A 10,923-nucleotide genomic window follows, 5' to 3' on the forward strand; every position below is an offset into this window, starting at 1 on the left:
CAAACATAGGGACACCGGGGGGGGGAGGCGGGGGGAGGCGATGAATTGGGAGATTGGGACTGACATGTGTACACTAATATGTATAAAACAGATAACTAATGAGAACCTGCTGTATAAAAAAATAAAATTAAAAAAAAAAAAAAAAAAGACTGAGGAACTGTTCCAGAATAAAGGAGACTAAAGAAACTAAATGCAACGTGCAATCCTGGATTGAATTCTGGACCAGGAACAAAAAAGCTATAAAGGATATAACTCCAACAAATGGTGAAATCTGAGTAAGATTTTTCCCTTAGATATCAGTACTGTGTCCATGTAGATTTCCTAATTTTGTTAAGTGTGTGATGAATATATAAATGAGTGTTCTTTTTCTTACAAAATACACACCAAGGTGTTTAGGGGTAAAAGAATACGATATCTGGAACTTACTCTAAAGTGTTCAGAGAGAAGTAAAGCACATGTGGCAAAACAGTAACAATTTGTGAATCTGGGTGTAAGGTACATGTTTGGTTCTTTGTACTATTCTCTAACTTCTCTGTAAGCTTGAAATTTTTTCAAAATAAAAAGCTAAACACTCTGAAAGGGGGAAAAAAAGTGATTAAAAATCCAAACACTCTATTAAGAGTGAATAAAGGGTTAACAAAACCCTTTCTCCTCCTACAGTTGATCCTGGATTCACCTTCTGTTTCCCTGGAAATCCCAAAAAGGTGGAATGTCAGCTGTGTTATCAGCAACACTGCTTATGATTTTAAAAAAATTTAAATGCCTCTTAATAGGTAGATGCATCTGGATTGAGAGAACTGTAAACTATAAATGCCTGATGGGAAGCCACACCACCTCTGGGCTTCCCTGAGTGTGGGGTGACTTGTAACCACGTGTTCCTATTGCTGGGACTTGGAAGCTATGCCCCCGGGAGAAGTTCCTATGTGAGATGTAAGGCTCTTAAGCCAAGGCAGCTCCCACGCCCACATGCACAGGGCTGTTTCCACACACCTGAGCTGTGTGGGAGGCATGAGAGCGGTGGGTGGGTCACCTACCGCCATCACAGGGAACGGACGTGGAGGATACTCTAAGGCACTTTCATCGTTCGCCACATTTACAATCAAACGTTAAATCCCCCATTTTTACTGAACATTCCAAGTCGGTTTCCACTTGAACTTCTAGGACAGGCTACTACAGACAGCTGGACTTTGTATTATCTATCGTATGTATCTTTCATAGTAAGCTTTCACTCTTAAATATTTCTAGCCAGTAAGGATCTATTTATAAAAATACAGGACTAAATGTTTGACCAATGCATATCTCAAAAAATAGTTCCTGCAAGTTTCTAAAACTGTATGCCACGCAGTTTCCCTGAATAGATCATTGAAATCCTGACAAGCTATAAAAACACCCCATTCCTCAAAACCACTTTGGCACTTCTGCTCTTAAGTTAGTTTCAAATTCTTCATTCTGCTTTTACTAAACTCATTATCTCAACCATTTAAAAATGTCTAAAACCAGAACAACCACTGAATTATAACAACAAGACATGGTAACGAAATGTAATACAGGTCCCTTGATTAGAACCTAGACTGGGGAGAAAAAAAAAGCAATAAAGAATATTACTGGGATAGCAGAGAACATTTTAATACAGACTATCTACTAAATAATAGTATTTTATCAATGTTGTTTCCTGAGTGTGATGTTATTGTGATATGCAGAGGAAAGCCTTTGTTCTCAGGAGATACATGCTAAATGTTAAAGTAAGGGGAAGGTTATGAAGCCAACAACTGTCAAATGGTTCAACAAATAAAACAGTAGCCTCGTGTTCACTGTTACTTTTCTGGCATTTTTTCTTTAAGTTTGCAATTTTTCAAAATAAAAAGCTGACAGAAAAGTTTACAGAAAGTACACAGGCTGCTCTTCCTAAAGACTAGTTAATAGGGAGCCAAATCATAACCAGGTCATTTCATGAGCACAGAATCATCAAAGAAAGTTAGAGATGATCCCTGAGTGTAATCGCATCAGTCTGACTTAGACAAGTCATGATCCGAAACCAGGATAATCTCTCCTCACTAAATATAAGTACGTGATCATTTAAGTCATAGTAAGTCCTTATATATATATATAGGCTAGCCCAAAAGTGGACTCCACTCTGACTCCAATGCTTTATTCATTTTCGTTATTCCTTTCCTACCAACTTTTTAGCATTTTAGGTGAAGTCTGGTAGAAACTGAATCGCCACAATTAGTAAAATTACATACCTAAACAAAAACCACACAGCTGTTATCAAACTTCCAATCTATGCCTTTACCAAACCAGATAAAATTTTAACATATTCCTAAATAAGTGGAGAAACTTACCCATTTATCTCAAATGGATGAAGTTTAATCCTGACAACCCATGTTATTACATTTTCTGAACAACTGAAGTTATCTGCTAATTGTGATCCATTTAAATGAAAACATCTAATTTTTCTTAAGATCACAAAGTCTCAAATGAGAGACTAGCCACAGAGCTTTACATTGCTTGACTAACTCCCTCCACCCCCAATTAGCCACAAGAAGGTAGCTTTCTCTTAAATCAGCAAACAAAAAGCACATGGGTTAATAAAAGCCAAACTTCTAGCCATAAAGGGAGGGAGGAAGGGAGGGCAAGACCATTAGGTCATTTGGGGGTAACCAGAAATCAGGCTAAACAAGATGTCAAAAATACATCTGCTGGGGCTTCCCTGGTGGCGCAGTGGTTGAGAATCCGCCTGCTAATGCAGGGGACACGGGTTCGAGCCCTGGTCTGGGAAGATCCCACATGCCGCGGAGCAACTAGGCCCGTGAGCCACAACTACTGAGCCTGCGCATCTGGAACCTGTGCTCTGCAACAAGAGAGTCCGCGATAGTGAGAGGCCCGCGCACCGCGATGAAGAGTGGTCCCCGCTTGCCACAACTAGAGAAAGCCCTCGCACAGAAACGAAGACCCAACACAGCAAAAATAAATAAATAAATAAATAAATAAATAAATAAATACATCTGCTGAACCCTGAAAAGTCAGAAAAGGCTGAATCAAGCACTAACAACCATGCCAGAGGTAAATACTACACAAAAGCAAGTATGCAAATTATTTTAAAGGGCCGTGTTCACACTATTTTAATCTAAAATCTTAACTCAAATTCTTCTTAACTCAATGTTACCCTTACTAACAAGAACGCTTCTTAGTCATGTGGAGATAAAACAGTAATCGCCTTGCAACTCCACTTAGCTTTACTGACACTGAGTGGTTTGTTGTCACTTACACCACTGCAGCTGCCTGACTCCTCAGTGGAATCCTCTGCAAAAGGCAAGTAATATCTCTGAACCATCTGTGCCTTCAGAAATTAAAAAAAAAAAAAAATATATATATATATGTTCCAACTCAAAACTCTAACCATAAGTGGCAAAAATTCTGAAGAAACTCTTTGCTGTTTCCTTGTGATCCAACACGAAGTGTTTTAAAATGGGTTTAAATTAAAAAAAAAAAAAGCTCACCAGGCTTTTAAACTTTCTCCAGTATTTTAATCTAGTATGACTGAATAAAAGTTAATAATGAACATTTTAAAACAACGTTAGCAAAGGTAACTGAATACTTAAGTTTGGGTAGTGGCTTATTTTTTCCTTGCCTTTTCTTGGGAGGGTTGGTATCCAGTGAGACAGATGCCCTTTATCCTTATCCTAAATACAATCTATCCTCCCAACCCCTACGTGCGTCCTCTTTGACCAGTCATGAGGCCTCCCCACCGTCAGCGGCTAAAGATAATAATAAAAGGCTTGGGTGGGAGTCGCTGCACACCTCTGGCCCCAGAAGCAAGGGAAGCTGACACCTCCAGGAGCACCTGGTAAGGGGCCTGTGCAGGAGCTTCAGCTGAAGGGCAGGGGCACTGGCTCTCCACTGTTACTCAGGAGCTGTTCTGCGGGACGGGGAGAATACTGGCTAAAACAGTGACCACACAGGTGCTACTAGCATTTAGTTCCCAGAGGTGCCAAGCATCCTGCAACACATAGAGGAGAGTCCTAAGAACTGACCCCACCCCACCCCCTAAAAAACCGTCCCACCCAAACTGCCAACAGGACCCCTCCCTCTGCTGAGAAACACTGAAGGGGAACTGTAGGCAGCTTTACATAAGTTGTTTCCCACTAACATAACTAATCAGTCCATCAATGGATGGACAAGCAAAATGTGACATATACATACAATGGAAGATTATTCCACCTGAAAAAGGAAGGGAATTCTGACATATACTACAACATGGATGAACCTGAAGGACATTATGCTAAGTGAAGTAAGAGTCTCACACACATACACGCACACACAAAACCAACAAATACTGCACGATTCCAGTCATATGAGGTACAGGAGTCAAACTCATAGAAGCAGAGAGTAGAATGGTGGTTGCCAGGGCCTGGGGGGAAGAGGGTGGGATGAAGAGTTATTGTTCAATGGGTATAAAGTTTCAGTTTTACAAGATGAAAAGAGTTCCGAGGATGGTTGGGGAAACGACTGCCCCACACTACGAAAGTATTTAATACCACTGAACTATCCACTTCAAGACGGTTAAGACGAAAAATTTTATGTGCATTTTACCACAATAAAAGGAAATTAGAAAAAGACTTATATCAAAACTAAAAATAAATAAACCATTAGGTAAATTGTACACCTTTCCAAGGTGATTCTACCAAATAAGTCAAACCTCATCTGTGTCAGAAATTCGTAGGGCTGAAATGCCTTCAAAGGCATCTAATCCAGTATCCCTCATTTTATAGATGAGGGAAACTGAGGACGAGAGATATTAAATGACTTAAAAAAAATTTTACTACTTCAGGAATTCACAGACAAATCTGAGACTAGATTCAAACCCACCCTTCCAGCTCCTTGTTCTATACTCTACCTAAAGTACATCTGTTTAAAATTTTAAGACAGTGTGTGTATGTTTCTATTTATATGTCAGATATGGGGATATGTCTATATCCCCATAATTTGTGATATGTACAAGATTGTTTTAAAGACTAGAAAATGGCAGTGATTTTTACTAGTTACCTCATAAGAAAAGATAAGTGTGGTCAACAAAAGAAAATGCATATAAAACCTAAAATATAGTTAACTATATAAGCAAATTTTTTTTCCTGAACAATTTGCCTTTTGCTATTGCAGTTTGGTCTGCATTTCCACCACTGCTCCTATACTACAAAACAACCCCTGTTCATATACCACAAAATTTAAAACCTATAAATTCATTTTACTTAAACTTGGGCCCCCAAGTGTTAAATATTGCCATCTTTTCAGATCTGAGCAGCACAACTGAAGAACTTGGAAGCTTAGCCAGATTTGCTTTCAATTTTAAATAGTAGGGTCAAGTTTGTTGCCAGCAATCTAAACTGAAGGACAAATTCCTTAGGGAGAGAACTGCACTATAGAGATGTTGGGCTTCCCTGGTGGCACAGTGGTTGCGAGTCCGCCTGCCGATGCAGGGGACACGGGTTCATGCCCCGGTCCGGGAAGATCCCACACGCCGCAGAGCGGCTGGGCCCGTGAGCCATGGCCGCTGAGCCTGCACGTCCAGAGCCTGTGCTCCGCAACGGGAGAGGCCACAACAGTGAGAGGCCCGCGTACCACAAAAAAAAAAAAAAAAAAAAAAATAGAGATTTTAGGACCTAAAAGGACTAGGACTTGTTCCCAAGAAGCACTCTGCTCTCCCAACACACCATCAGATGCATACTATATGTTTCTCATCAGTGTTTCTTATAAAGATGAAATTTGATTTTTCCTTATTTACCCTTGAATGTCTTATCTGTTCTTATAGAACTCTAATTAATTCCCTGTATTATACATAGGCAGTCCAATCCCAAAGCAGGCTCTCTTCACACCTACAGGGCAGGGGATCCTTTAAAGAAAAAAAAAAAATTCAGTAATGACATGCACAGAAAGAGAAAGACAAGAAGTCACAGGTCCTGAAAAGCAATGCTTGAGGAACGCACAATGATCACGACTCATTTCTGCAGTTACACCATCAAAGAACTAAAAGAACTTACATGAAGTCTGAGCTCAAATAAACCAAAGGTTGTATTTTGGGTTTTACCTGGATATTGCCGCTTTTTCCATGATTTCCTGCTGAATGAGCCCAGACGGCTCAATGACATCCAGTATAATTATACTCCACAACTTGTCTGATTTTGGCCTTTGCAACACAGCAGATTCATCTTCCACATGTCTCAACCAAAACTCAAGTGTTTCTTTAGGAAAGTGATTGGCTTCAGATATGAGGTCCAGAGTCATACGATGCTGGTCTTTCTCCACAGAACTGTAAGGTTTAACCTGCCCGAGTGTGCCAGCAATTATAGGCAGAATAGAGAAGCCCTCAGACACATCTAACACATACAAAGGTTCAGGGACGCTCTGTTCAGAATTATTCTGTCCACTTTCACAGCTCATCTCGTTATTCTGACACTGAGTATCCATGGCCTGACCCAGTTTCTCCAGAGTCAGTGAAGACAACACTTTCTTCATTGCCATTTTAAAGCCTTCATGGTATGGGATGTTATTAAGCAAAGCAACTTCTGTGGATTCCAAAACACAAGTCTGCTCCACAGCATCTGGTTTACTGGTCTGAAGATTGGCCAGGGCACTACAGAGTTCAGCCTCATTTCCTAAAGGCAGCAAGTCTTTATTCTTGGTAAAACTTTTCCCAACATCCATTTCATGTTCTGAATTGAAGACACTGATACTCTGGATTCTTAAGTAATAATCTTGACAAGACACTTCCATCATCACCTGGTCCCCAGGCTTTATCCAGTAGTCTTCATGAAACAGGAAGAAAGAAAAAAAATTGTAATTGATGAATATGAGGGTTTATAAGTCTGAGGATCACACAAACACCTCTGTCCTCCTGCCATTTTTTAAACCACGACAGGAAGGATTGCATCTATTGATTTAAAAGAATTAAGTGAATTAATCTATTCATTTCAAAAAAAACCAAAAAAACAAAACTAGGAGAATCCCTCTAGCTTTACATAGGGAAAAACTGAGGTTAGAAGATCCAATTGACTTACAGCATAATAGAGAGAGTCAAGATATCATTATTGGACCTTAACTATCAGTATTACAGTGCTTTTACTGTAATCACTAGGTACCATCAATGTCCCCAAATTGGAGGGTGGGGGAAGGACTACAGGGGACTCTCAATCTTTGGTAATGAAGCCAACAATAACAAAGATAGATGAAATTCAGGGATCAGCACCAAACCTCACTTTAGCTTAAAGGGACATTCTTTTCTCTAAGAGAAATTTCCAAAAGAACAAGGCAGCATTCAGTAGCACCTTGTCAGTAATATCTCTTAACTGTAAGTACTTAGATATTCTTGCATGTTTAGGAATTTGAAAATATCAGGAAGGACTAAGTCCTACAATAAAGACTGTATCATGCTCTTATCCATGACCTTTCACACGTGGTAAAACTTTAAAGTGTAAATGTATAATTGCAATTCCTTCTTATTAGCCATAGAGCCAGTTGGAAATACAAGTTGCTATTCTTGTGTTTACACATTTAAAATATCCTTTCCCAAAGAAGGACTTTTTAAAAAAATACCATCTAAGTTACTGAAAGAGAGTTAGAATAAACAAAATTTTAAAGTGCTATTTATTGAGTGCCAGTCACTACGGTAGGCATTTTATACCTAGTATGTCTAATAATTCCTACAACAATCCTGCAACATAGGCAGCATCCTCCCTTTTTTTTTTTTTTGGCCACGCCGCACAGCTTGCAGGACCTTAGTTCCCCAACCAGGGACTGAACCCAGGCCCTAGGCAGTGAAAGCGCATAGCCCTAACCACTGGACCAACAAGGAATTCCCAGCATCATCCCATTTTTATACATCACATAACAAAAGCTCTAAGAAATAACCAGCAAGGCCTGCCAGGAAGTCAGTAAGTAGCCAAGACCCAATTTCAAATCTACCTGACTGACTCCAAAACCCATACTGGCCACAATACTATATTGATTCCATGACTTAATGACCTTGCCAAATTAGATCCTTGATTAAGAGACTACATAGAAGTAAATATTTATTACCTTCCAGTTTTAAAAAGGTAGAATTTTTCTATGTAATACAACTGCTGTAAACTATATTGAAACCCATAAAATTGCTAGTAAAAAATTTCTATACAAAAAATATCTTTAACATAGGACATCCCTAAGTAAGTCCATGGATTCATGAACTCTAAATTGCAAAATTCTGTACTTCTATGAGTGTGCATATTTCTAGGACCTGGGGTTCCACAGATGCTATCAGATTCTGTCAGTGGTAAGAACTCCTGCACTAAAAGCAGTACTTTTCTGCTGTGTTCCGTAAAAAATGGACTAGCATTTCTCTTATTTACTGATAACTAGAGTAATCAGAGCTGAAGAAATGATTTAATGATAGATATTTTTGAGTGGTATGCAGCAGAGTTGTGTTTTAGTCTTTTTTTTTTTAAATAGTGGAATATAGTTGATTAACAATGCTGTGTTAGTTTCAGGTGTACAGCAGAAAGATTCATTTATACATATACATGTATCTAGTTCTTTTTCAAATTATTTTCCCATTTAGGTTATTACAGAGCATTAAGCAGAGTTCCCTGTGCTATACAGTAGGTCCTATTGGTTATCTATTTTAGATATAGCAGTGTGTACATGTCAATTTTAGTCTCTCTTCTTAACTACATACATTAATTATTTAAAACTACTTTTAGAAAAGAAAAAGAAAATTCTGAAAGATTTAACCAATCTCCCTTGACTGGAAACTTCATATTCATAGTGAATTTTCTGACACTGACTCAAATGCTTAGAGGATTAAAACAAAAAGTTTTAAAAAACAACAACAAAAATTAGACAAGATATACCTGCAAGGTCATGTACGGGGTAGACAGCCTGTTCCCAGCATGTTTCCTCACTAGGACTTGTGGATAAACTGTGTTCATCATCAAGCTGGAGTACAAACCAAACCACAATAGCATCGAGTATGCCTTCTTTAATAACAGGGATACCAATTTTATCAGGTTTTTTAGTTGCAAGACTTTTTAATTCCTGACAAAAATGTTAAAGGAATAAGAGGATTTTAGACATTCATTATATAATTGCCCCAATATCATATCAATTCCCATTTCTGTAAGTTCTCAGCCCTGCCCAGCGCCCTTAGGGGATCGGTATCTTGGCACACCTACAACCATTTAAGGCAGGCTGGATGGGAAGCTCTGATATATGGTATATGGTAGTGAGTACCATACAGCTATTATAGACAATGAGGCAGACACATATTACTGATGTAGAAAGAAGTCCATGACATAGTGTTGAATGAAGGTAGCGAGTGGCAAAGCAATAGAGATTATTTTGTTTTAAAAAAGTGTGTTTGGGGCTTTCCTGGTGGCGCAGTGGTTGAGAGTCCGCCTGCCGATGCAGGGGACATGGGTTCGTGCCCCGATCCGGGAAGATCCCACATGCCGCGGAGCGGCTAGGCCCGTGAGCCATGGCCGCTGAGCCTGTGCGTCCGGAGCCTGTGCTCCGCAACGGGAGAGGCCACAACAGTAAGAGGCCAGCGTACCACAAAAAAAAAAAATAAATAAATAAATAAATAAATAAATAAATAAATAAATAAATAAATTTATATATATTTAAAAAAAACAGTAATTGAACTTTTATTTTTACCTGAAGATTGTTGAAATCTACTGTCATAATTTCAAAGCACTCTGTCAAAGCCAAATATCCTCCAGGAACTCGACTCATCTTTTCAGTTGTATAAGGTTCAATTGTTTCTTCAGCATCTATAGAAGAATAAGCTGGACTCTGAAATTTCACACTGGTTGGCAAACAGATCCCAGCAATGTCCTTAATACCCACTCTGGTAAGAGGGGGAATAAGAGAAGAAAAGGAGAAAGACAGGTTTGGTGTTTTGTTTTGTTTTGTTTTTTAAGAATCAAGTAACACCATCTAATATTGAATCCAGCAAAAATAAATATAAAAATGAAATAAAGCTTCATAGACAAGGTTTCTTAAACACAGTTATAAACACAATTACTAACTATAAAGGAAAACAAATGATAAATGAGTGTACATTAAAATTAAGAACTCTGATCATCAAAAAATACCCAGGAAGAAAGTAAAAAGGCAAGCCACTGAGTAGGAAAAGAGATTTGTAATACATTACTCAACAAAGGGCAAATATCCAAAATATATTTTTTAATTCCCACAAAAAGGAAACACAAAAATAGGCAAAAGATTTAGACACTGTACAAAAGAACATACCCAAATGACCAATAAGCATATGAAAAGTTAGTCACCAGGGAAATGAAGTTAAAGCCATACTACACAACCACCAGAATGGGGAAAATAAGTGTTGTAAGAATAGTTTCATACACTATTGGTAGGAATAGAAAATTAACAAGACCACTCTGGAAGACTTTCATAGTTCCTGCTCAAGCTGAACATGACTATTCTAGATGCACTCTTAATATGGGAACCTCGGAGTGTCGGACATTTGCACTTTTAGGAACATAGCCAACAGAAATTCACACATACCACCACCAAAAGAATGTTCAAGAATGTTTATAGCTGTGCTATTTCCAATACTACCAAAACTGGATATAACCTAAATGTCCATCACCAGCAAAATGGAGGAATGCACTGTGGTGTATTCATACAAGGATGAAGAGTAGTTGCCTACTAGTGAGGCTTTGGGATGATTTTTATTTTCTTCTTTTACTCATCAGTATTTCTTAAAATGTAAATATGGGGCTTCCCTGGTGGCACAGTGGTTGGGAGTCCGCCTGCCGATGCAGGGGACACGGGTTCGTGCCCCGGTCCGGGAAGATCCCACATGCCGCGGAGCGGCTGGGCCCGTGAGCCGTGGCCGCTGAGCCTGCGCGTCCGGAGCCTGTGCTCCGCAAC

At 39.0% G+C, this 10,923-nt stretch overlaps 1 protein-coding gene across 6 annotated transcripts in view; it reads right to left on the reverse strand.

The window, feature by feature from the left end:
- PRMT9 (protein arginine methyltransferase 9) overlaps positions 1 to 10,923 on the reverse strand; it is a 147,750-nt gene that overhangs the window by 124,146 nt on the left and 12,681 nt on the right. For 5 of the 6 annotated variants that reach the window (XR_008617778.1, XM_055085913.1, XM_055085914.1 and 2 more), the window contains exons 7-9: positions 9,685 to 9,877; positions 8,883 to 9,066; positions 6,086 to 6,803 (exon numbers count right to left, since the gene is read on the reverse strand). Coding sequence is in view for 5 of the 6 variants with exons in the window: in XM_055085913.1 (XP_054941888.1) it covers positions 6,086 to 6,803; positions 8,883 to 9,066; positions 9,685 to 9,877 (1,095 nt within the window). In the remaining variant the exon portion in view is untranslated. The remainder of the gene's footprint in view (positions 1 to 6,085; positions 6,804 to 8,882; positions 9,067 to 9,684; positions 9,878 to 10,923) is intronic. The other variant, XM_024126717.3, reaches the window with a different exon arrangement.

Source organism: Physeter macrocephalus, chromosome 7, assembly GCF_002837175.3.
Source record: "Physeter macrocephalus isolate SW-GA chromosome 7, ASM283717v5, whole genome shotgun sequence".
Lineage (NCBI taxonomy): Eukaryota > Metazoa > Chordata > Mammalia > Artiodactyla > Physeteridae > Physeter > Physeter macrocephalus.